Genomic DNA, 25458 nt, shown 5'->3' on the forward strand with positions numbered 1-25458 from the left:
CTGTATGCTAGTGATGCACAAATTTCGTTATCTATGTTATGTACTTATGTTAAGATTTGCTTGCAAGCTGGTTAGATAAAAAAAAACATTAGTTTTCACAATTTGAAATACACTAACGTACTGAATAGGCTGAATAAGGTTTAGAAACAGCCTCGCTTACAAAAGTGTTTCGCATTCTACAGCTGCTCTGAAAGTCGATGAACGTCAACGTGGACAACTTGAAGTGAGGTTTAGAACTGAAAAATTGCACTAAAAATATTTGAAAACGCAGTTTACATATCAGTCTATGTGGCACAACCAGGCCATCTAATAATAATAACTTTGATTAAGTATGGCTGTAAGTAAGGTGAGCTTTAGATTAGGCTGTCGAAAGGTTAAAAAGTTTAAATTGGTTTGATCTTGAATTGGAGAATATTCAAATTCAAACAGTTCAACACCTTGAACTTGTGCTAACTTCAAAAAAAAAACACCTTGTATTCTCTTATATTGAAAGTAAATTTATTTGCATCCTTGAGCCATCATATGTTACAGATTCAGTTCAGTCATCCAAGCAACAGGAATCCAAACCAAGCCAACATAACCAAAAATTCCATGTGTGGTTAACTGGTTATACTAAATATCTAGCTATAACTAGCCTCAGTCCTCAGCTAAATTTGAATGGATAGCTAGTAAGGTTCTGCATTGTATAGAATTGGAAATCACAAACACTTGTTAAGTTGAACAAAGGAGAAAGTGAACTTAATTATACGTACTTTCACAACCTATCAAATTCATATGATAATAGCTACGCAACAATACGATCGATCATAACTTAATCACTATGGTTTTGCAAGCTTCCACAATGAACAAAATGAAACAGGCTGACCTTTCCACCACAACCCTAGACACCCATCTTTCTCATCCACTCTCACTTCCCAGTTGCTATCATGCTTCCTCAACAAGGCTTTCCCTCCATCAATGACATCCTCTCCAAAAACTTCCCCCACAAACCCCGCCTCCTTCATTCTCTCACACCACTTCTCTTTCCCTTCATTCATCTCGCCTCGGTTAGTCAATGCCTTTGCTGCCTCTCCTTCCATCACCCTCCTCTCGTCGCTCTCACGCCCTTTAAATGCCGCGCTAGTTGAGTCCAGGAACCTCCAGAGGTATTCCACTTGCCGTGAGAACCCTGTAGCAAAATCCCCACAGCTATTGCAGCTACATTCCATGTTGTTCTCGCTTAATAACACCCCATTCGGCTCCATGTTCCCTAAAACATTCAAGAACTTGGTTCTTTCATGTAGAGGAGTATTGTGGTTCAACTGGTGAAGCCTAAATTGCAAGCAAACAATCAATGTCTCATCACTGGAGGCGCCAATGACTTGAGAGTTTAGTGTTTGCAGTGGCTGATTGTCAAGGCGGTTGATTTGTAAATTGATGTTCATTGATTTTGCAAAACTGAGAAGTCTAGCTGAGTAATTGTCACCAAGAGGACCAATTGAAAATGGTGCTTCAGAGTTTTGATTGTTCTCGACTGTGGAAGCTCCAATGACTGTGATTTTCACCATCGGAGGAGGCCCACCTGGGCGGCGAGTCAAGGCCTCCAGCAGAGTCGGCCATTGCATACCATGAGAAACACCAATGTCAACAATGTGAAGAACACTAGCTCGATTAGATTCGTCGGCGAGTACTTGTAGTATTGCAGAGTTGGCTATGTTGTTAGGGAAAGCAAACCATGGGCTCACCTCGTAGAATTTGAGCAGAGACTTCTGGAAAAATCTTGGTTCTGTTGAAGAAAACGTGACAACATTTCCTATCGAGGCAGAGGCATTCGGAGTAGAGGAGGAGGTGTTTGATGACAGGTGGTGAGTCAGCGCTCGGATGCCGTGAGCTGCCAAGCGGTGGTTGGCATCGCCGGTGAGTGAGGCGAGCTCGTGGAGGACGTAGAGGAGGTGCTGGACACGTGTCAGATTCCCACTAGTGATTGCTGATGCACAAGGGTTTAGCAACTGCTCAGCCCACCTCCCTTCCTTGCTATTACCGTTACTGCAGTTATTTCCAGTACCTTTCCCTGTTCCTTTCCTGTTGTTATTTGCTCTCTTAGCCGGAGGTGCGGTCACCTCATCGGCTGCTTTCTTTTCATCAGTTTCGGCCTTGTTGACCTGCCGGCCGGTGTTTGCCTTCCGGTCAATGTGTGAGGACGTATTCGAAACCGGGCCGTCCGGCGATTTTCTCTTCTTCGATGACTCCGATGATGGCGTCTCAGAGATCGAGGTGACTGGATTTTCTGCTACATCAATGTTAGCGTTGTTGGCGAGAGAGTTGGTGTTTCCATGAATGAGATCGTGGGCTTCTTCCCACCATTGGTTATCATTGGAGTGGTAAGGATCGTCCAAGAAAGATGGGAAGAAAGAAACCGAGTCTTCAAGCCAGTCGAGAATCTGTTCGAACGGAGGGTTTGATTGTGGGACTTCATTGGTGGTCATTGTGAGGGAAGCAGAAGATGAAAGATAGAGTTTGAGAAAACGAGGAAGAAGATGAAGAATGGTTTGAAGGATCGTGATAAAGCTTGATCGATATTTTTTTTTAATAGGATAAACTGTGCTTAATTAATTGAAATCAAACATAAAGGAGGGGACAAAATAATTTATTGATTGATATCATTGACCAATGGCAATCGTAGTTTCTTTGGAAGAGACAAACTAGGGCATTTTGTTAATGTTGGTGTGCTGTTAATTTGGAGGATGTGATGTTTTATTAAGAATTGTGTGTTTTGAAGGGTTAACTTATTCTTGGGTTTGTCGTTGTTTGAAAATTGATGAGAAGCTATTGTTGAGAGAGTTTGAACGGTCTTCTTTCCCAGACGGCAGATTCTGGTTTTGTAAATAAAGAAGTTGGAAGTTGTTTGTTTGTTATTGTTTCGTGATGTTTGAGAGGCTCCGAATGTGTTTGATTTTGTCTTAATGGCCAGTTGGATCAATTGGTTAATGCATTTTGCTTCTCCCCAAGTGCTTCAGAGTTTTTATTACAATTTTTGTTGTTGTTGTTATAGATATGTAACATAGTTAATTGATTCATAAAGCCAAAGATTTAGAGCTTACATAATCTCACAATTTTTTATCATAAGGCGGAAACATAAACTACATACCTTGTTCCATGAGAGTGTTATGAAGTTACCAAGACGTAGCAGTTCATCGAAGTCGTCAATACAAGGAAGTGGTTTCTCTCTCAGCCCTTGCACCTCAAACTCACACACATATTTTGATTACTCTCGTGTGTGCACTGGGGCGGAGGCATGATATGATCTTAGCCGGGTTCAATATTAAATACTGAATTATTGATCATAAGTTGAAAAATAGAAAACACTAATATAATATAATATTAATTTTTTTATTCAATAGTTTTAAAATAATTTAAAAACATAAATAGTAGAGATTTGATCATAGTAATGTAGGAAGAGATGAAATTTGACTTATTTATAAGGCATTGTGAGGTAATATTAATTGTAAAAATATTCTTATATGAGGTTTACTCAAAATAATTACACTATATATTTACAATATTTAACAAATAACATATATTATATAGAAATTGTGAAAAAGTTGGAGTGGGTCCGGATCTGGGTCGGGTGGGCCTGCCGCCATATGCTTGTGTGTACATAAAATGAAATTGGGTGCACAGATTATATTAGGATAGCTCAGAGGACCAAATTCCATTAGCAAGTTAAGCTATTTTCATCCATCAAAGAAATAGATTAGGAAATTGCCTCTGATTGATCAATTAGATTTATTTAGATCCATCAATCTATCAAATCATATATGAAATATACATCATAATTATCAATTACTTCACACGATCCACGATTAAATTAAAGAGTAAATTCTTACATTCTCCCACTTGAATTGTATGACATAAATTAATAGTTTAAAAGACGAACATTAGGCGCACAATTAAGATCGATTGCTTTGCACTTCTTTATGAAATTTCCCCTCCAGCTAGTAGGAACAAGTAACCAGCAGAAGTTGATTTCCGGTGTCAAGACCACCACAAAGATCAGAATCTGAATAACCAACTATCTCAAGGTTATCCGATCTCTTATATGTGAGCATATAATCTTTTGTTCATTGTGGATGGATACCTCCTCACTTTCTTTGCAACTTTCCAAATGATCCAATCCTGGATATTACTTTGGTAGTTGGTACCTTCCTAATATCCCAACAGCGAAACTGATGTCTGGTCCTGTATACATAAGTTTGTGTATATACCAAACTTCCTACATAAGATGCATACGGAATTCTTTACATGCCCTTCCGCTCTAATTCATTTTGTTTTGTCACCAATCTGATTAGAGCAATGCATGGTGAACAATTTCCATTCCAAATCTCTCTATAACTCTTTCAATATATGCTTTTTGAGACAATGCTAATACTTTACGTGATATGTCACGAAATATTTCAATTCCAATCACATAAAACACATCACCCATATCTACCGTTTCAAAATTTTCCTGTTGAAGTTCTTAATTTCACCTAACAAACCGGGATCACTACTAGCAAACAAATTATCACCAACACACAGAATTAAAAATATGTTAATTAATTTTCGAATTCTGTTTCCGTCTCTATTTGCAAGATTTATATTTCTTGGACTACTTTTTTTTGCTAGCATGCTAGTGATGCAAAATGTTTCATTGCGTTATCTATGTCATGTTAATGCCCGAAACCCGGCCCATACCCGGTTACCTATAGAATTTCGGGCTCGGGCTCGGGTGGAGCATCACCTATCGAACACGTACCCCCCGAAACCTCAACCTTCTCCCTACCTCTCTTCTTATGCTTCTAAACTCGAAACTCCTACTCTCTCTTTTAGCTCCGGCGATATTTCATACCCTGTAACCCCAGAATAGAAAGATAAGAGATTCTCCGATGACCACTTCTCTACTTTGTCCCAACACCTTTCTTCATGGCACCAAGATCTTCTCTCCTTCTCCCCCACGACGGGTCTCACCTCCCAGAAGCTTCAAATCCGTAGCTTCCATGGCTTCTGACCACGTCCCCAAGCAGTTCAGAGAAGAGAACCTCAAAGATGGATGTGAGTTCTTCTCTCTTTCATTTCCGGAGATACCAATTTCATAGTTTCGTTCATTGAAAATCAGATATAGTTATGTGGGTTTTGTTTAGATGTCGTTTCTGGTTTTTGGGTAGGTTGGGTTTTCAATTGGGTTAAGTTTAGTTTATGTGGGAATGGCTTGAAATGATAACAAGTTGAAAGCTTTTTCCTTTGGTTTAGTAAAAGCATGATGTTTCTGTGTAAATTACTGAACTTAGGTATAAATGGCTTGAAATGATAGCAAGTTGAAAACTTTGACCTTTGGTTTAGTAAAAACATGATCTTTCTATGTAAATTAATGAACTTTATTCATTCTGTTAACCATTGTAGTGATGGATAATTACAAGAATGTGCCGCAGTATCTGTATGGGCTTTCTCCTTCCCAAATGGACATGTTTATGACAGAGGACAATCCGGCCAGACGTCAGTCTGAAAGTGTTACAGAGGTTAGCATTCATTACTGAGTAGCTTAATGATGATATGAGGAGTAGTTTGTTTTCAGTTGGACATGAATTTAATGTTGAAATTGAAACTAAGCATAGATGTCTCTCTGATGTGAGAATGGTTTTGCAGAATAGCATTTCATCAGCCAACAACTATTTGAACAATGGGGGGATGTGGAGTATGTCGGGCATGGATGAGAAGGGCCCTTCAAAATATAGTATGAGTGTGAGCATGTACCGTGGTGGTGCGAGGGGATATGGAAGACCCCGAACTGCTCCTCCGGATTTGCCTTCTTTACTATTGGATGCTAGAATTTGCTACTTGGGAATGCCGGTAAGCTTATTTCTTTAGATTCCTGGCAGAAAGACTTAACCTCTAACATTGTCCTGATGTTCTACCCTTTTGGTATGTACTGATTTGGTCTGTTTCCTTTTATCTGGTTTCTGTAGATTGTGCCAGCAGTAACTGAGCTTCTTGTTGCTCAATTTATGTGGTTGGATTATGACAACCCCTCAAAGCCTATATATTTGTACATAAATTCTTCTGGAACACAGGTTAGTTTTGGAAGTTCTATGTAATTCTGTTCAATTACTTAATGAAGAGTGAAATAGAAATTTGGAGGTTGCCTGTATCATCTTCATTACCTATAGCATTAACTCTGTATTAATTTGGTGGATAAAATTTAGAATGAGAAGATGGAGAGCGTTGGATCTGAAACTGAGGCATATGCCATTGCTGACATGATGAAAGTAAGTAGTATTGGATCTTAAGGTATCTTAGTGCATGTATATACTCTTTATACAAGTAGATGAGGAAGCAAATCGAAAATGGTGATCTCTCATTGTATATCATATACCTGCCACTATTTAATATTTGTACAATATTCAGTATATTTCTATGTAGTCTGTTGATTAAGAATAATATCCATTGAATATACATATATTCACATAGCACCTGTTAGTAAACTAGTCTAAGATAGTCATCTGACATGTTCTTGTTTTACTTGTGTATATCTGCATGTAGTATGTCAAATCAGACGTTTATACGGTGAATTGTGGCATGGCCTATGGACAAGCAGCACTGCTTCTGTCTCTTGGAACAAAGGGTTATCGTGCTGTGCAGCCAAATTCCTCCAGTATGCTCCCCTCTTGATATTTAGCCTTTTTTTGACAATTCATCTTGCACTCAAGGAGCCGTAAAGAGTGTTATCTTATCACCTGCATTCCTCGTGCCTGATAAAATCAATTAACTATTTATAATGAATAGAAACTACTAGGCATGCACGCATGGTTTTGTATTTCTGTAACCGTTATGTTGAATTGCAGCAAAGTTATATCTGCCCAAGGTCAGCAGGTCAAGTGGATCGGTTATTGACATGTGGATTAAGGTACTTGCTCATGTCACCCCGTAAACTCTCCCACTCCCTCTCATCTCCATCTCTATCACTGTCGACCTCTACCTCTCCTTCTCACTCATACTGTGTGGAAACTTATATCAGGCCAAGGAACTGGATGCCAACACCGAGTACTACATTGAGCTGCTTGCAAAAGGAACAGGAAAATCCAAGGAAGAAATTGCTAAGGACATCCGGCGGCCAAAGTATTTTCAAGGACAAGAAGCGATAGAGTATGGGCTTGTTGACAAGATAATTGATTCGCGTGATTCTGCATTTGAGAAGCGGGTAAACTTTGTTCTTCACTAGTCATTTTATTGCAAAAGCGTGCATGTACTTATAATTCATTTTATCTTTGATCAGAATTACGATGAGATGCTTACTCAATCAAGAGCTATGAGAAGAGGCGGGCCACAAGCAGCTCCATCTGGGTTTAGGTGATTTGATGAGGATAGCATTGCCAAGATATAGAACAGTAAGCCTGGGCTGGTCATCTCTTTCTTTCCATATCTTCTACCTTTTAGAAGCTGGCTGCATTTGGGGTTTTGGCCGGAGACAATGATGTAAAAATGCCCCATTTTATGACCAGGCAGTAGTTGATTTATATCTCTGAAGCTGTATATCTTCATTATGTTAGCTACTCAGATGATAAGTGTTCTGTTGGAAAGAAAGCGCAAAAAACAATAACTTATATGGCCAAACGGGCTTAAGAGATTCCTCCAGCTTTTATTTTGCCTGTAGGTATTCTGTTTCCTCCATTTTTGATTTGTTGTGTCCGACTCGTTCAATTTTGAACTCGAGACGGGAAAAGCCTAGATGGGTACACCTTAAGACGGGTTCGAGGGACTTAGCAACAAGATCGTTGCATGACAAATGATGAAGTAGATTTATAGATGGATAATACATAGCAAAGATTAGCTAGGAAGAGATTCCAAGCCATTTGCTATGTAAATGAAAACATATAAATCACGATACATGGCGCATAGGTACCACATTTTCTAAGTTCTAAAGGTGAGGAAAGTTTTTGCACGTGCACATGACCCAACTCTCACTAACCATCGGCAGTTCAGCATTACATGACAAGAACCTTACAACGCCAAACAGACCTCATATGTTCAAAGCAACTAAAACCGAAAGCTTCGGACCAAAAAAAAAAAACTAAAATTGAAAGCACGATTCTACAATTTCATCTTCTTTCAATGGCTTCAACTTCTTCAGTTATGCTGGCGCATTGGGGTAGACTTTTGGCTTTGGCTTGACCTCTATCTCATTGACATTACGAACAAAGATTGCATCTGGCTCATGGCTGCACAACGAACAAATGACGCATAAGATTGATGACTGAACTGATATGAATGCTGTACCAGTCATTTTAAGTAAAGGAAAAGAGATGGATATGTACGGTTTTTCTCCCTCCTCAAATGTGTAACTTGAAGCCACAGCCAATAGGTGGCCGTCTCTGCTAAAAGAAAGAGCTGCAATGCTTGTTGGATACTTGGAGTACTGGAAGACAAAGAAAGGAGCATTTAACAATTTATCGTCAACTATTTTTGAAGGTGAGTCAGGATATCAGTATTATTTAAGGCAAGTAACTACCTGATAAAGCCGCTTTTTGTTGTTCCCATCCCATACATTCACATAACCATCACAACCTCCGGTAGCAAAAGTACCGTATCTGCAGTTTAATTTCAGAAAAGAACTAATTAACATGCACATAGATTGAAGAAAGTGCTACCACCTTTATATTCAAAGTTGAAATTGGTAGCACTATCTATATTCATAGAGCTCATGACAAAAATTTCAACCCAACTCAAAAGTGCAAACCAAAGGCTGCTCAGCTATACATATTTTGATTGCAACAATAATACAAGAAGAAAAAAAGATTGTTATATCAAAGAAATTGCCAGGATGTTTGAACTTGTCCGAAAACATTTCCACATGTCAATTTATAAAAGCAGAAGAATATCTTTCAAGACTCAGTTTTAATTACAGCAACAATCATCCTTCCAGCTAAATGGAGCTGATTTTTAACTCAGCTCTCAAATTCCATAAACAATTCTAACCCTTATGATGGATACTTGAACCATGCCACTAAACTTATTACTCTGACATCCACAAGGTAACTATTGCAACAGAAAACACCGATTAGGCCCATCTCATTATGGGGTTTCATAATAATTAAAGTCAAAGGTTAGAAAAAAAAGTATTTAAGAGAAAATGAAACTTACATGGGGTGAAATGCAATTGCATTTACTGGATATACAATGTCCCTTCCTGCCTCTGATTTTCTATGACACTTGAATGCGTATCTGCACCAAGGTTGTACCATTTTTATAATGGCTGTATGTCAAAATAATAGTCCAACAACAATGCCTCTATCGTCAAATGAACTCAAGGATGAAACATAATAGGCACTATCTCTCATTCAACATGGCCATATTATTTGTAAAAAAATCCATGACAAGCCCCGATACTCAAACCAGTTCACCACCCAAAAACCAGTGCACAGGATCAGAATGATAGTCATTTGAACAGGAGAAACTAAAAGCTATGTAAGCACAGATAGCACGAAACACTACGCTGATATCAGACTAACCAATATAGAGAAATCAGTAGTCATCACACATACGTTCTCTGGTTCACAGATCAAGAACTACTCTACCAGTCCACCCTTTCCGTATTTAGAAAGCATTTACGGTGTTCTCAGCTTATTAAAAAGAAATCTAAATGCCAGGAAACTGGATAAATGAACAAATCTAAAGGATCGCTTTGAACTATTTTATATTGTCTAAGAGCTGAATGCATACTTTTTTGTTTGACTGGCCTCTGAGAGATCAAAGAATTCCATTGCAACCCGTCCTTCAACAGAACTGAGAGCGTAACCTACAAAAAGTAATTCACAAATTAGACCTGAAAGAACAAACAGCATGTATGAAGCACGCATCGCGCTTACGAAATTACTTGTGAACCCTATGGCATTTCAAAGCTGTACAAAGTATATAACTAGCACATAACAATATTGAATTATTGATTCTCTTTTAAGACCTTGACACATTACCACGTTCAGTGAAAAGAAAATATATGGAAGGAGCTCCAGAAGCTGAAATCTTAAAAAAGAAAATTCACCTGTTCCATTAGGATAGCACCGCACGCACCGAGTCTGATACTTCAACGAAGATTCCCTCCGCTGCTCAGGCTGCGACATATTTCTCAAATCGTAGACATTCACATGTCTTCCAGCAGTTGCAACCACTAAACGATTCCCAACCAGAGAGAGAGAGTAAACACGCTCCGGCTGTGCATAAGTCCCAATAAGAGTACGCTCTTGTCCATTTGCACCTCTAGGATCCCAACACTTAAGCGTCTTATCCCAACTACCGGTGATCAGTTGCCCTGGTAACATTTGACACACACAAAAACCAGTCCACAAATTCGAAATCTTCCAAGTAAAAGTATACAAATTTTCGGCATTTCAACTTATTATATAAATGTGACTACTCTCAGCATTTCAGCCAACTTAAGCACCAACATTGCTACCTCAATCAACAACAAAGCACATTACAAAATTGGAGCATCTCAGAGACAAATATGAACAAAAATCGGCATCGAATTTTCGCAGTTAACACAATGGAAGCTGAAAATGAAGCTTAAATTCACAGACCTGCGGCGTACGAGTACTCAACGCAGCGGACCGGTTGGTCGTGCTTCCCTATTATATCATCCTTATTGGAATTGAAGACGAAGCTGCACCGTTGATTTGAATCATACACAGAAAAAAGCATTAGATTTGAGAACTAGGTTGAATGGAAGAGAGAGAAAGATTAGGGATTTGAGGCTTTTACCGGCGGACGGTGTTGTCGGCGCTGGCGCTGAAGCCGGAGGAGTCGTCGTGGAAGCAGCAATCGAGGACGGGGCTGCCGTGAGTGAACTCTCCGCGGAGCACATTGGCGGTGGCGTCGTACAACCGGACGGTCTTGTCCCAGGAGGAGACGAGGAGGTGATCGCTGTGGTTGGAGAAGCGGAGGTTGGAGACGCCGTCGGTGGGGGGATTGGTGAGCTCTCGGCCGGAGGACGGCGGCGGGACAGCTGTCATGGCAGCGACGGTGGTTAGGGTTTTGGAGTTTTGAAATTTGGAGAGAGAGAGAGAGAAAAGAGAGAGGGAAGGAGGGTTTGAACTTTGAAGTTTGAAATGAGGAGAAGGAAGAAGAGGGGGTATGGTTCGGTTCGGTATTTGATCTCAATCGTTTTCAAATTCAAATAAACTTGAACTTAGTTCACTAGCTCTCAGACTCCTCTTCTAGTACCATTTTCCGTATTGAAATCAGTAAATCTGGTACTATTTACAGGGGGAAGGAAAAGAGAAATTACCCTATTAGTGAATTTTGAAAATTGAAATTGTGTTTCTCACTCTTGAAAATGATCCATTTCCTGAATGAATCCAACGAGTTCTAAATGTTCATAGTCAATTTATTTTTGTGCTTGTCACGTTGCTCACAATATGCACGTGTGAGAGCACATGAGACGTTACAAATGCCATTATTTATTTTTATTCATCGTGTTGCTCACAATATGCATGTGTGACCGGTGTGAGCGCATATATATATATATATATATATTTAACAAATGGGACCTAAAAGGCCCGGAAATAAAAATGCAGAGACTAAATATTAAAGCAGACTCATGTGCACATACATCTAGTAATACTGGTCAGATCGTCCAAAAAGTCTACGCAGCATGTGCATAGGGATCAACAAACTCAATCAGTCCAAATTCAGGAGAAATACTATTTTTAGCCAAAACATCAGCAACCATGTTACACTCTCTAAAAATGTTAGAGAGCTCCACATTATGTAATTTGGAAATCTTAGAAACACAACTAGCAAGCAGGGGCCCAAGAGGATGCATATAAGTGTTATCCCTTTGCATAAGTTGGATAAAAATGGCATCGTCAGACTCAATTTCAACATTTCCACTGTAATGTTTAATAATGAGTTTCAGACCAAACAATAAGCCCTAAGCCTCAACATCTAAAATCTTCCCAATCCCCAAGTTCATTTGAAAACCATGAATTCAATGCCCATGCTGATCTCTAATCACCCCTCCAACATCAATTTTCTCAGAGTTAGAAGTGTTGTGTCATCAATATTCAACTTGTACCAACCAGGAGGAGACTGAGATCAGGTTAGCATAATATAACTATAAAAATAACTCACTTTAGCCTTACTTAGAGAGCACCTCCACTCTTCAGCATAATCCCAGATGATTTTAACAGTGTAAACATGCATGATAAAGGAGGTATAAAAAACACACTTGTTTCTCCACTACCATATAAACTAGCAAACAAAGACAAAAATATTGCACCACCGAATGTTATTCTTGACTTTAAAATGGTAGTGAAGCTAAGCCGCCAACCATCCATTTCAATCAAGAGAAAAAGAATTAGCAATTGAAACATGAGGACTCATACCATTCCAAATAGGACAGGTAGCACTTGTAGTAAACCTTCTTCTAGCTCTTTTTGAACATTAGTTAGAATTTTCTTATGAATCACAGATCAAAGAAAAGTTTTCAACTTGGGAGGACAACTTACCTTCCAAATAAATCTCCACATAGGGTTTTGAGTGCCATTTATCTCAAAAAGAGAGGTGTAAGCAGACTTGACAGAGAAACAACCATTAGAAGTAGACCCCCAAATAAGTCGGTCAACATCATCATCACAAAACCAGTTGGAACATTAACAATTTGAAGGACAACATAAGAAGACAACACAGAGTTTAAAAGCTGAATATTCCACCCATAATCACACCAGAAGTCACAAACCATAGCATTATGATCAATAGGAGCATATGAAAGAGCACAATCAATAAGATGTAGAGAACCAACCCACACATCATGCCAGAAATTAATCTTTTTACCATTCTCCACTCTCCACTTAATTTTTTTTCCTAAATAAATGAGCACCATGAGAAATACTTCTCCAAACTGAAGAGCAATCAGAAAGAGCACAAAAATCATGATCAGTAATGTCCATATCCTTTAAATATTTATCCTGAAACATATTAGCCCACATACCAGCATCTTTTTGCAGAAATCTTCAACTGACCTTAGCCAACATGGCTTGATTCATCTCAGAAGTTTTCTTAATACCAAGGCCTCCAATGGACTTAGGTTGACAAACAGTATCCCAAAGGACTAAGTGAACCTTCTTCTTAGCCTCAGTGTCCCCCCCATAAGAAATCTTGATTTAACTTATCCATCTTCTCACTGTAATACCCCGAATTTTCGAATTTGATTTATATAAATTCTTGTATATTATTAAACTTGGAATTTGAATAAAAATCGCATTTTTCTTGTTCTCATCGATGTAAAACGAAACGAAACCAATCACAGAAAATTAAATTGAAAAACGTTAAGTTTTATGTGACTTGAGAGTTGACTTTTATTTCGTCACTCGTCTTTGAAAAATTCTTCACGGAAGTTGTAGAGCTTGTCGATACGAGTTCGTGGACATGCGGTGCACCTTAATCGGACGTCGTATGTGAAAATTATTATCGATGGAAGTTGGTTTTCGATTTTGGAAGGCTATAAAATGACTTTTTTTTGAAACTTCCCAAAAAAATCAGTTTTTCCCCGGTTTCTCTCTCCTCTCCCCCGACTCTCTCTCCCGTCGCCGCACCCTCCTCCGACGAACTCCCTCCTCCGTGCACGACATCACCGGCGTCATTAGGACCGCACGGCCGAGCCACATTGATCTTTGGCAACGACAACCCACCCTACGTCGTGACGCGTCGCCGCCGAGGTAACACAGCAGCAGCTCTGACAAAATCGTCGTCGCCGGCGACGCTGGAGCTCGGGGCCACGATGACGAGTCTTCCCCCTTCCTCTTAGGCACAATTCCACCGGTGGTGAGGCTCGAATCGAGCCGCTTTAGCTCCGTTCTCCTCTCTTCAATCTGAGACTTTGCGGTGGCGATTCCGGCGGTTTCCAGTCGGCTTGGGATGAACTGAAGGTATGGTTGTGGAGTTTTAGTCAGAGGTGGTGGTGGAGCACGTGCCGCCGTCTGTGGTGGCGCGTGAACAGTAAAAGATGCGAACAATAATTTCGTGAACATTTATCTTTAAATGTCATCAGTATTTTTTTGTATGCGATATATGTTATACTATTGGTTTACTCATACAAGCTGCAAAGCTTATCGGGTTTGTGTTTACAATCCCGGTGCATCTATTCGATGATGTAAGAGATAATTCTGTAGGTGTGGATTAGCAGAATTAGAGGGCTTACTCTGAAGATTGTCAAAGTTTATTTCTTCTATTTGTGGTGAGGATTAAGAGAATTTTACATTTTTACTTGTTATAATACTTGAATTGCAAATTGGTTATGTTTAATCAAATCGATTGAGTCGTACTATAAACTCAGTTTCGATACACTGTTACTATAATATGATTTCAATATATTTGAGATTGTTTTAGAGTTTTCATGGCTTTGATTTCGATTTTTATCATTCAAAATTTCGGGGCTGTGACACTCATAAAAACTGATGAGAAATCTAGTAGTCTGCATGACATAAATTGGGATGACAGAAGTAACAGATTGGATTAAAGTGAGTCTACCAGCAAAGTTAAGAGTCTTATTTTTCCAACTAGTTAATCTACCTTGAGTTTTATCAAACAAACCATCATATGTTTGTTTGTTGATCGGAGAATGAACTAGAGGTATACCAAGATATTTTCCCAAATTAGCAGTCAAGGGGAGCCACAAGTTCTACTAATATCATTAGCAAGCCTTCTATAAGTGTTAGGAGAGCAAAATATAAAAGATTTCTTATAACTAAGAGCTTGACAAAATATGTTGAGCGCATATATGACGTCACAAATATCAATGAATTTAGATCACACAATCATTACTCACATATGTTTTTAAGCGTCTCTCCGACCAGTCACTATTGAAAAAGAGTCAATTGTGTAATAGACTGATATGATATTCGAGTGATATTCTTAGAAGTTGTACACACGGCGAGTTGCTATTGGGATAGCTGAGATGTCATAGAGTGAAAAATATTTACCAACAGTGTTCGCATTGAAATTATTAAGTACAGTAATATTATTTGCTCGCACGGTAAAAAATGAAAACCACCATAAAGACCTTACCATAAAAAGAGAAAGTAAAAGAAAGAAATAAAAATAGAAAATCAGAAACGGATCTCTAATGCAAAAAAATTACACAAATCTGATGCGGGGGTTTTGATTAGAGAGCTGGCACCAGAAAACCAGAGCCGGAAGTAAATCACTGAACCTTTCTCCGATACGGTGAACCGCCGCCGGCTACCGGCTCCGTTCATGCAATGGTCGTCTGCAAATGCAAGAAGGTAAACCTCTCTCTCTCCTCTTCTCTCCTTCAATATCAACTTTCAGTTTCGTGATTTAGAAGCTTGAGATTTAGATCGGGTCGGATTTCTTAGTTTCCGATCTCGGAAAGTTAGGTGGAAATGTTCCGGTATTGGCATTTGAGGTGTGGATTGGACTGGTTTAGATAATTGAAGCTCCGATTCAGGTTGTGATTTTTGACTTGAATTGTGGAATTTGGTGTTTCAGGCTACGAAGCTGTACTGTTTCGTGCACAAGGTTCCGGTTTGTGGAGAATGCATTTGTGCTCCGGAGCATCAAATATGTGTGGTGAGTTTTGTTTTTGGATATTGATTATGTTTGTCATTGTTGATGTCAATTTCAGCTCTGCCTGGATTCGTAAGGATCATACTTTACTTGTAGATGTGATCATGTATACAGTAAGGTTGTTTTCGACACATTAATCCGAGGTCTCGATGATAAAGGGGATACTTGTTGATCATAAGTTTACTTATATTCATGTGTATAGAAGAGATAAATTGGTGAACATAATGTATGAAACCTGTAGGTGCATACATATCATTAGACTTTGTTTGGCCAGTTAATGTTCTCCGATAATGTTTTAGGCCTAGGTGGGAAACTAGAACTAGAAATGATTTATAGGTGCCTTGGCTTTGGGCTGAGGTGTTACCAGGATGGGGGTTGGCACAAGTATAGAAGCATTCAGAGTGATCTTTGTCTCTTTTAAGGCATGACCATTTTTATATATCATTTCTCGTAGATTCGTACGTACTCTGAGTGGGTGATAGATGGAGAGTATGATTGGCCTCCTAAATGCTGCCTATGTCGGGTTGCACTTGATGAGGGGACTGGCTCTGAAACGACTCGACTTGGTTGCCTACGTACGTGCTCTGCATATATAATTGCCACCCCTTGCATTATTTGTACATCTTGTTTTACTTATCTTTTGTTCAATTAGAAAGATTAATAAGTTGAACTTTTTTTTTTGTTAAATGTAGATGTTATACATACTAGTTGCCTGGTGTCACATATCAAGAGTTTTCCTTCGCATACTGCCCCAGCTGGATATGTCTGTCCTGGATGCTCCACATCGGTACGACTTTTTTGGAAGTCCATGGATATATGCTTTCATATTGTTGAATGGTGAAATTATGATCCCCGTTTCATAATTTCATTTATTTTTTTACATCTGAATGAACAAGTCGTCCTACAATATATGCTGTTCGTCATTGATTCTATATTGCCATTAGGGTTCTTTGGAGTGTAGAGTGAACTAAATCGGATACAAGCACATGACTGTGGACATGAGAGACAGAATTGCATTGTAGAAGTAACTTCAAGTTTATAAAATAACAGAAATAATAATTATGGGTTACAGAAACCATGCATCAATAACATAGAAGTCAGTGGTGAAATTATTGTTGGATTCGTTGTACTAAAAATGTATATCACTTTAAACCCTTTTTAGCTCACTTGACCAGGTTGTAGACTTCAAATATAAGCCTGTAATATGATAAATTTGTAAGCTTGGCATAACATCCTCTCTATCTGTGATTGCTATCATTTGACTTATTCTGCCATCTTCTTGGGGTATTGATCTTCTAAAGTTAGAACGCCTTTTATTACGTGTATCCAAAACTTTGTGGCTTTGAATATTCAAAGTTAGTTTGTTTAACATGGATTTTTGTAGTGCAGATATGGCCTCCCAAGAATGTGAAAGATTCAGCATCCCGCCTTCATTCGAAGTTGAAGGAAGCTATTATGCAGGCAAGGCTCTGTCTAAATAATTATAAGGAAGTAATTTAATGTCAACGTGATTACAATTGCTTAACGTTGCTTCATACGGTTGGTGCATGTTGCAAAATAGAACTTCCTTGCCATTTGAATGATAGGTGACACTTTATGTCAGTGTTGATGAATACTATTGATCTCTGAAATCAAACAACAGTAAATGCATACAATTATCATATTACTATATTGAAGAACTATTGTGAAAGGAAAAAGGTCAAGGAAGTTGGCATTGGAATTATTTTGTTAGGAACAACAGTCACTGGACTGTCCACTTAATATACATAGCTCATTATTACACTAGCAAGTTTTCGATCTCTTGAAAGTTTACAAGCGATTATTCTTTCTACCTCTTTTTGTTTGATTGTGTGTACAATCTGCCGTTGATTGAAACCTTCTGTTTTGCTTTCCATATGCTTGTAAAGGGATACCTGGTTTGCAAGATTTTTTGTCGCATTATCCAGTGTTTCAGTGATTTGCTGGTTTATTGAATCCTATAACTTGCAGCTCCAAATCGTTAGAATTTCTTCTAAAACAAAACTCCCGAAAGGAAACAAAGATTCTTCCATAAACTGTAAATACCTCTAGATAAAATCTTAGTCCATGATTAAGGTCTTATAGTTAAATTCAGGAATAGTTATTCAAACTACAGTTCAATATCCATTATCAATTGCAGAGATAATAAGGTGGAGCAATAGTAGTTTAATAAGAAAAGTTTATCCTCATATTGAATAGCTAATTTGTAGTGTAAAGTTCCTTACACAATACCTTCAAAAGATACGCTGCGAGGTAAATTTATGTTATAAGATCATGCGTAATTACTTATGGACTTTTCCTCTGCCTCATGCTTTAATGCATTTCCACCTACATAGTAAGGATACATAACATTTATTTTGGCCTTTGATATTGACACTGATCTAAATAGTGGAACCAACAAAAAATTAGGGTATTAAGAACTTATACAACTAGAAATTCTTGGCTGGGAAGCGGTTAACCTGTTTGTGGATGCAACTGCATGTATGTGTGTTTATTCTATACTATAGCATAATTTCATATATAATACAAAAGACTGCACTACCTCTGTGCTACTTTGTTTCCTGTCTATATAAATCTGCTTGCCTTGCACTTCATTTGTTCTTTAGGAAAACTTGGAGGGCTTCTCTATATAATGGATTGTTTGCTTTCTCTCTTTAGTTACAGTTGGACTGAATAGATCTACCCTACTATCATGCAGACTGGCTTGGAAAAGAACTTGTTCGGAAATCATCCAGTTTCATTGTCAGAGTCCCGTAGTCCGCCGCCTGCATTTTCCTCAGATGCAGGGCGGGAAAATATCGCAACTTCATCTTCGTTAGCAAAAGATGAATCTGGAGCAGGGTCTACTATACTTCAAGTGACAGACATAGTGGAGATAGAAGGTCCTAATTCAGCAGGGAATTTTATCAAAAGCACAAGCCCAGTTGGTGTAAGAGGAATTTTCTGCTCTCTACTCTGTGTGTGTGTGTATACCCCTTTAAGCATGTTTCATTTGTGTGTCTACGCCTTGAAATTTCGTTGTCCAGCTCTCTTATTGTCTTCTAATGTCTACCTTTTTTTTTCTCTTTTTTTATTGCAATAACTCTAGCCTGGTGCTACGACACGCAAAGGTGCATTCCAGGTTGAGCGTCAAAACTCTGAAATGTCATATTATGCGGATGATGAAGATAATCGTAAAAAGTATTCACGGAGGGGTAAGTTGAAAGCTCTTTCTCTCTGCCTTTAACTTTTTTGTTTTCTGATTAATTTCTGTCATCTGCTTAGCTTTCTTTATTTTTTATTTTAATCTTATAATTGAGCGGACTATTTGTTATCTTCTTCCAACTCGTTTTCTGAAGCAATAGGTCATTTCTTCAAATGTTTTGTACACCAGACAGTATTACAAGTGCTTCTATGAGGAGTATGAGCTCAATTGATGTAGGAGTACTAAAAACTTATCACTTCACTTGCCTAAGCAAGTGAAGTAATAATTGGTATTATTTTGCCTCCTGTTTTGAAACTGGAGTCAAATTTGAGGGGATTATGGGTTACTCAGCCTAGATGAAGTGATAGTATTGAGAATTACCTTCTCACCTCCTTTTGTTTCTTTAATTAGAGAATATAGGTGTTTCTCACTATAAGGATATAGAACATAACAGAGCCTGTTTTGCTGCTCTTTCACCTGGTTGTGGTCAGTGTCTGGTTTCATTTCTTGAAGTTGTGCATTTTTTCATTCATGAGTATTACTCACGGGAAAATTTAATTGCAGGCCCATTCCGACACAAGTTTCTTAGAGCATTGCTTCCATTCTGGGGAAGTTCATTGCCAATTCTTCCAGTGACTGCACCCCAGCGGAAAGATGGATCAATTGCAACAGATGCACCAGAAGGTCGTCCCAGACATCAAAAATCATCAAGAATGGATCCAAGAAAAATACTTCTTGTCATAGCAATCATGTAACGTCAATGAATTCTGGTTTCTTCTTTATTTTTATTTGTGTCTACATTATGCTTACTTAATTTTAATCTGTGACAAACAAGGGCAAGAAACTGATGTTGCTTATTAAATTGTATTACGTACTTGTGCAGGGCATGCATGGCAACTATGGGTATTTTGTATTACAGATTAGTGCAACGGGGTTTTGGCGATGAGACTCCTGATGGTGAGCAACAGTAATCACGTATATGATGTATGATGGGACACAGGCGGGCGATGGTGTATTACCTCTTAATTTAGACCTTCTGGCCTTTTGCTGGTAAATGTTGTTTTTATTTTATTTTTGTCTGGACATGCTTCATTTTGTTAGTGAAACACACAAAGGACAGCAGAGTAGAAATTTACATTTCCGTGTTGATAGCAGTGAAATTTTATAAAAATCTTGGCCCATTTCCTCTCCTTTCCATTATTTTTGCATCTATATTAGAGTTGAATTGGAGAAGCAGGTTGAGCTGTTTGAACTGGGGGTTATTTTGTAGTCTATTCTTTCTATATGATCAATAAACTTGCTACGAGCTGCCTGAAATGCAGTAAGTTTCTTATGTTCCAATTTCTATATCATGGTTTTGCAAAAAAGATACTTTGACAATTTGGGTTATGCATATTTGTGCATGCACGTGTTTTTAAGTTGTGGTATCATGTTCAGTTACTGTGACCTATCAATCTATCATATATATTGTCAGTGAAATATAGCACTATAGTCATTAGTCCAGTACATCCATGAACCCGATTTCTGATGCCTTGTAGCTTCAACAGATAGAAACATTAGTTATGGATGGTTTATTAATGGTCTTACATTGAAAAGCTGACAAGCTTTGAGCTTCAGTAACTGAGTTGGAGCTCGCTTTGAAAACATTATTTGAAGCTTGAGCATGTTCCTATTTTTTTCAAGAAACCAAACTGCTTCCGTAAGTTTTCCTAGAAATCAAGCTGCTTCTGGTACTCATCGCATTCTTCTGCTTATGCTTCTGCTTCAACCATATCGCCGTAGTGTTTTAGGGAAATTAGGCTCCCAGTATAACTGATGATAGTGCTGCATCGATGGTATTGGACACTGACGAACTCCATCGGTACCACCTCTTAGATCCAAAAACTTTTCTATAGCTGTCCTGAGCCCCAGTAGCCAGTGCTAATTGCATCTTTGAAAACTATACCATGTAAATTAACCAAAAGTATTCATGCTAAAAACTCTTTGAACTGGGTTATTTTGTATTTCTATTCAGTCTATTTGATAAAAAAAAATCTTAGAAATATGCTCCAAGTAGCTAAATTTGGACTTGTACATGACCGATTTACACACAAAACTAAATTTGGATATGCCTATTTCTCCCTAAAATGCTAAGCTGTTGAATCATGTACAGTAATTTTGACCTACATCACCTTATCTAGCCAGATAGCCACAAATGAACACCCTAGCAGGATCTCAATATTTATTTGGGTAGGTTCTACCACAATTCCGCCTCTGCTCTAAAAATTCTCAGAAACCAAGCTGATTCCAGGTACTTATCACACGCTTTCGCCTCAACCAAATTGCCGTAATGTTTCAGGGATATGAGGCTTCCCAGTACAACTGATGAGAGTCCAGTTCTGCATTGGAGAGCTTATCAGTTTCACATGAACACCATCAGTACCACCTCTCAGATCCAATAGCTCCGTTCCGAAACCCGCCGCTGATTGCATCTTTGAAAAATATACCATGTTCCCATTCACCACAACGACTCATAATCCGTCTTAAATTTATCACACTGGCGTTCTATGCAGTACTCACGCACCCACGTTTTCTCTTTATAGTTTTTCAACACCCATATATCGATGAATGCATGATCGTCGACAACTACAGCATCCACAAGGGCTAAGCAAGTAAGCATCCCCTCAGGTTAGCCAAGTTCAAGTCACAATTGCGTTGTCCTCCACTTCTTAATGTGGGATGAGGCGTCCAATAGAACTCCACTTTCTTGAAGTCGAAGGAAACTATATTACTTTCTCCTTTAGTTTTCGGTTTTGTGGCAGCCACCCAATGCATGTCTCCACATGCAGTCGCATTTCTGAGAGTCAAATTACAAGGAACAACTGCAGGTATCACTCGCCATGAACTTGTGCCTAGTACAAGCACTTGAGCCACAAGGTTCTTGTACCGTGAATTACCGCAAACACGAAGAATCTTGTGTGCGCCGATTGTTTCATCATATCCCACTACTAAAAATTGGGGCTACGGGGACATATATAATAGGGACATATATGCATTTGTCCCTATAAAATAACAAATAGAGACAAATAATGGTAAGTGTCCCCATTGTGAATTTAGGGACATGTAAGTGTGCCCATAATGAGTTTAGAGACATAAAAGTGTCTCAATTGATGATAAATAGTAGTACTAATACGAAAATAACAACCCTTCTTATAGTGTAATAGGTATTGTATAATATCAGTTTCTACGCACACGACTTTGAAGGCTTTGACAACGACGAGGCTGCTGACGGTAACAAAATCCTTCGTATTCCCATTGATTTACAGATGAGAAATCGCCTCTCTACAACCTCGAGGTGGTTGAGCTCACCCTCTACGAAGATTCTCCACCTGGGTACAAGCCTCGGGCTTTCATTCACCAAGTCTAGCTCTTTCCTCTGCTGGTAAGTCTCTCTATGATTCAATGGTTTCGAATTTGATTTACTTTGGGATCACGATCTGGGGTTTTTGAGGCTCGCGATTTAGTGTTTTTGGATTATAGATGTGGGACTTTTCTAACTAGATTTGTGTGCGCCGATTGTTTCATGGCAAGCCAGTCGAAAAGCTCGCTGGGATGACATCTAATATAGGCTAGAGTTGGTGCCTCACTAGCAGGGAGCCCTAGAACTTTTCTCTTTAGAGGATCCAGCAAGAAGCTTGGACCTCCATAAGTAACATCTTTAAAGCAAATCAAGCTGCTGAAAACACAATGTACCACGTAGGTACGTATACTTCTGGCTTACAAGTTACAATGATCTATGAGACATGTTGTCACAACCCTGAAATTTCGAATGATAAAAATTCGAATTCGAAGATATGAAAACTCTAAAACAATCTCAAATATATTGAAATCATCTTATCATAACAGTGTATCGAAACTGAGTCTACATCATGACTCAGTTAACTTGAATAATACACAACCAATGGAAATGTAAAATTCACTCAATCCTCACCATAAACAGCATAAAGAAATCTTCGACAATCTTCAGAGAAAGCTCTCTAATTCTGCTAATCCAGCATAACTACCCTAATTGTTTCATACTGGTCTTATCATACTGGCTAAGGGTTCTATGTCGATCTGTCTCATGTGTCGGTATATTGAGATTTCAAGCTAACACCAACTAGAAAGGGTGATATATAGGTCTACATATCAATGCACACTTTCATTCATGCACAATTAACAAAAGAAGCAAGAATAGCAATGCAAAGGAATAGAAAATTAAAACTTACATAGCTAGTCGATCAGTTCAGTTTAGAGATTCTTTTCCTAGTGCGGAAAGTAAAGTTCTGCTGGAACATTAATTAGTTTCTCCTGATAATGTCTACTCATTCCATGGATCAGCAAAATTACACATAATAGGTAAACACTGGGGGCCTTTTAACAGAGTCTTGAACCTTTACAATATGAATTATGAAGCCCTGTTAAAATCTATCCTAAAATTGTAATAACCCGATTTTTCGGGATCAAATTGTATGAATTCGGAAATTTTTTAAACTTAGAAAAAATTATTAAATCGCTTTTTGTTGCTTTAATCGACGATGTAAACAAAACGAAACCGAAGTTTAAAAGTTAAAAAGGTTACGTTTCCGCAACACGGGAGTCGACTTTGATTCCGTCACTCGTTTCCGAAAACTTCCTTCATGAAAGTTGTAGAGCTCGTCGATACGATTTCGTGGACACGTCACGCATTCTAATCGGATGTCGTATGTGAAAGGTATTAGCGACGGAAGTTAGTTTCTGATTTTGGAAAAAGGTATAAAAATGAATTATTAGGAGGTAGGGTTTCCAATTTCGGAAACCTCTCGTTTTCTCTCCCCGCAGCCCTCCCCCTCGGCCCGAGCCTCTCTCCCTCTCAAAAAAATCTCGCCGCCGATCTCTTGCCTCCGGGCGGCGTGACTCTCACCGCCGGTTCCTAGGCCCTCTCAAGCTCGACTTCTCCCTCCCCCGGGCAAGACGTGACCTCCCTCGCCACCGAGAAGCCACGCCGATAACCAGCGATTCCTGCAACAAACTCGCCGCCGATCCAAGCTTCGCCGCCGGTGTATGGAACCATAAATCCTTTCTAATCGACGTTTGGGTGGCGTATAACACGAAATTGGAGCTCGAATCAGAGGTTTTAACGTCGGAGGAGAACTTGAGATTTCCGGAACTTCCCGGCGACTTTCCGGCCAAACCCTGGCGATCTGGGTTACAACGAAGGTATGGTTGAGATCGCCTCTTCTTGTTCTCCATCTTTCATGTGAAATTGTGTGATTTTGTGGAGTTGTGGTGGAGTGGATGGAGTGGCGCATGTCGCCGACTGTGGCGGCTCGTGGGTGGTCATGGAGGTGCACGGAGACGGCCTTAGGCCGTGGGAGGGTAGAGGGGAAGAAAATGAAGGGTTTTGGGTGGCGGTGGGCGAGCTACGCGCCAATTTTAGAATTGGCGCGTGGGCCTCACGCGCTGCCACTGTGGGCGGTGCGTGAGCGCCACGCGCAGTTGCCTGAGGTGGCGCGTGAACAGTAATTTTCAAACAGTAAATTTTTGTAAAAAATGATTTATGTACGGTAAATGTAAAAAGTAATTCTGTATAGTAATTGTTAAAGTAATTTACATACAGTAAATGTAAAAGTAATTTACATATAGGTAAATCAGTGATTAGTATTTACTGGAATAGTAATACGTAAACAATACGTACATGAAAAGTAATACGTAAACAGTACATATATAAAAAGTAATACATAAACAATACGTATATGAACACTAATACGTGAACAATAATTACGTAAACACCGTAAATTGCTGATCAGTAACAGTAGAACTGATTCGGCATTTGAGGTTATACGTAACGTTTATAATCACTTCTTATCCAATCTAGGTGATCGACAAACAAGTAAAGGATTTGCTTTCGGTATTGTGGAAATTACGCTCAGGAAAACAAGGTGAGTTAAATCTCACAGTGACGAATATACCCTTAGCGGTGATTCATAATTACGCTTATTTTAAAAGATTGAACTATGATATGTATATGATATAGTGGGTTGTGTATGTGTATAAATGGTAAAATCGATACATATATATGATCAGTTGCTATATTATATACTATCATATTCCTGTTTTTCCAAATGAGTTTATTTAAAGCATTGATATTTATTTTATTCGAGCATGAGTCTCTTGGTTTTGTACAATAAACATGTGAGGATTGTTTTGTACGTGGTTTTAACTTGAGTTATGTTAAAACGTTTTCTGTCTTCGGACGTGTTGGCATGTCGGAACCTAGCCTTGACCGGGCGATAGTTACGATTCAGTTAGAGCTCTAGTCTGTCTGCCAGTGTACTGCATGAGGGGTAACATATGGGTTACCGGCTTATGAGTACCCATATTTTTCGATATTGGGTGACAGATGGGTTGCCCAATGTCTGGCGGCGTACATCAAGGTTCTAAAAAATGCTAGGCGTTAATCGGGCGGACAGCTAAAAACCAGCGCCCAGAGGATTAATCGGGGATTAATCAGATTAATTGGGGATTAATCGGCCTAAAATCGAGGCGGCCAAGGGTCTTCGGGCGCCTAGGCGCCGCCTAGGCGGGGACTTTTAGAACATTGGGCGTACTGCATGAGGGGTAACAGATGAGTACCTGGGTCTCTACGAAATTTTATTGAAACG

The 25458-nt window shown here is 39.0% G+C and overlaps 4 protein-coding genes across 4 annotated transcripts; 2 read left to right on the forward strand and 2 right to left on the reverse strand.

Moving 5' to 3' along the window:
• Nucleotides 1-516: 516 nt before the first annotated feature.
• On the reverse strand, nucleotides 517-2508 carry LOC126782643 (protein NODULATION SIGNALING PATHWAY 1). Its single transcript, XM_050507936.1, has one exon. It carries the CDS (start codon nucleotides 2463-2465, stop codon nucleotides 819-821), a length of 1647 nt encoding a protein of 548 aa, XP_050363893.1. The 5' UTR covers nucleotides 2466-2508; the 3' UTR covers nucleotides 517-818.
• A 2304-nt stretch (nucleotides 2509-4812) lies between these two features.
• Nucleotides 4813-7683, forward strand: LOC126782647 (ATP-dependent Clp protease proteolytic subunit-related protein 1, chloroplastic). The gene is made up of 9 exons (XM_050507941.1): nucleotides 4813-5070; nucleotides 5419-5534; nucleotides 5662-5865; nucleotides 5982-6086; nucleotides 6219-6281; nucleotides 6556-6667; nucleotides 6858-6919; nucleotides 7031-7213; nucleotides 7289-7683. Exons 1-9 carry the CDS (start codon nucleotides 4905-4907, stop codon nucleotides 7364-7366), a joined length of 1089 nt encoding a protein of 362 aa, XP_050363898.1. The 5' UTR covers nucleotides 4813-4904; the 3' UTR covers nucleotides 7367-7683.
• Nucleotides 7684-7877: 194 nt separating this feature from the next.
• On the reverse strand, nucleotides 7878-11068 carry LOC126782649 (mitotic checkpoint protein BUB3.2). Its single transcript, XM_050507943.1, has 8 exons — nucleotides 10768-11068; nucleotides 10587-10669; nucleotides 10052-10318; nucleotides 9733-9808; nucleotides 9154-9234; nucleotides 8522-8600; nucleotides 8328-8428; nucleotides 7878-8231 (listed from the first exon to the last, which is right to left on the reverse strand). Exons 1-8 carry the CDS (start codon nucleotides 11016-11018, stop codon nucleotides 8144-8146), a joined length of 1026 nt encoding a protein of 341 aa, XP_050363900.1. The 5' UTR covers nucleotides 11019-11068; the 3' UTR covers nucleotides 7878-8143.
• A 4057-nt stretch (nucleotides 11069-15125) lies between these two features.
• LOC126782650 (uncharacterized) lies at nucleotides 15126-19987 on the forward strand. Its single transcript, XM_050507944.1, has 9 exons — nucleotides 15126-15290; nucleotides 15517-15597; nucleotides 16049-16169; nucleotides 16287-16381; nucleotides 16984-17055; nucleotides 18311-18541; nucleotides 18701-18806; nucleotides 19361-19547; nucleotides 19680-19987. The coding sequence occupies exons 1-9, from the start codon at nucleotides 15267-15269 to the stop codon at nucleotides 19765-19767; spliced, it is 1005 nt and encodes a 334-aa protein (XP_050363901.1). The 5' UTR covers nucleotides 15126-15266; the 3' UTR covers nucleotides 19768-19987.
• Nucleotides 19988-25458: the final 5471 nt, after the last annotated feature.

Source organism: Argentina anserina, chromosome 2 (genome assembly GCF_933775445.1).
Source record: "Argentina anserina chromosome 2, drPotAnse1.1, whole genome shotgun sequence".
Lineage (NCBI taxonomy): Eukaryota > Viridiplantae > Streptophyta > Magnoliopsida > Rosales > Rosaceae > Argentina > Argentina anserina.

What these genes read in the sequence shown, in the direction of transcription:
- LOC126782647 (XM_050507941.1), top strand. Translation starts at nt 4,905, where the DNA reads ATGACCACTTCTCTACTTTGTCCCAACACCTTTCTTCATGGCACCAAG. An exon ending in AGAGAACCTCAAAGATGGAT is followed by an intron (nt 5,071 to 5,418) that starts GTGAGTTCTTCT and finishes TAACCATTGTAG; the next exon opens with TGATGGATAATTACAAGAAT. An exon ending in ATTCTGCATTTGAGAAGCGG is followed by an intron (nt 7,214 to 7,288) that starts GTAAACTTTGTT and finishes ATCTTTGATCAG; the next exon opens with AATTACGATGAGATGCTTAC.
- LOC126782650 (XM_050507944.1), top strand. Translation starts at nt 15,267, where the DNA reads ATGGTCGTCTGCAAATGCAAGAAG. An exon ending in GACTCGACTTGGTTGCCTAC is followed by an intron (nt 16,170 to 16,286) that starts GTACGTGCTCTG and finishes TGTTAAATGTAG; the next exon opens with ATGTTATACATACTAGTTGC. An exon ending in CTTCTTGTCATAGCAATCAT is followed by an intron (nt 19,548 to 19,679) that starts GTAACGTCAATG and finishes GTACTTGTGCAG; the next exon opens with GGCATGCATGGCAACTATGG.
- LOC126782643 (XM_050507936.1), bottom strand. Translation starts at nt 2,465, where the DNA reads ATGACCACCAATGAAGTCCCACAATCAAACCCTCCGTTCGAACAGATT.
- LOC126782649 (XM_050507943.1), bottom strand. Translation starts at nt 11,018, where the DNA reads ATGACAGCTGTCCCGCCGCCGTCCTCCGGCCGAGAGCTCACCAATCCC. An exon ending in GAGGCCAGTCAAACAAAAAA is followed by an intron (nt 9,235 to 9,732) that starts GTATGCATTCAG and finishes ACCTTGGTGCAG; the next exon opens with ATACGCATTCAAGTGTCATA. An exon ending in ACAAAAAGCGGCTTTATCAG is followed by an intron (nt 8,429 to 8,521) that starts GTAGTTACTTGC and finishes TTTGTCTTCCAG; the next exon opens with TACTCCAAGTATCCAACAAG.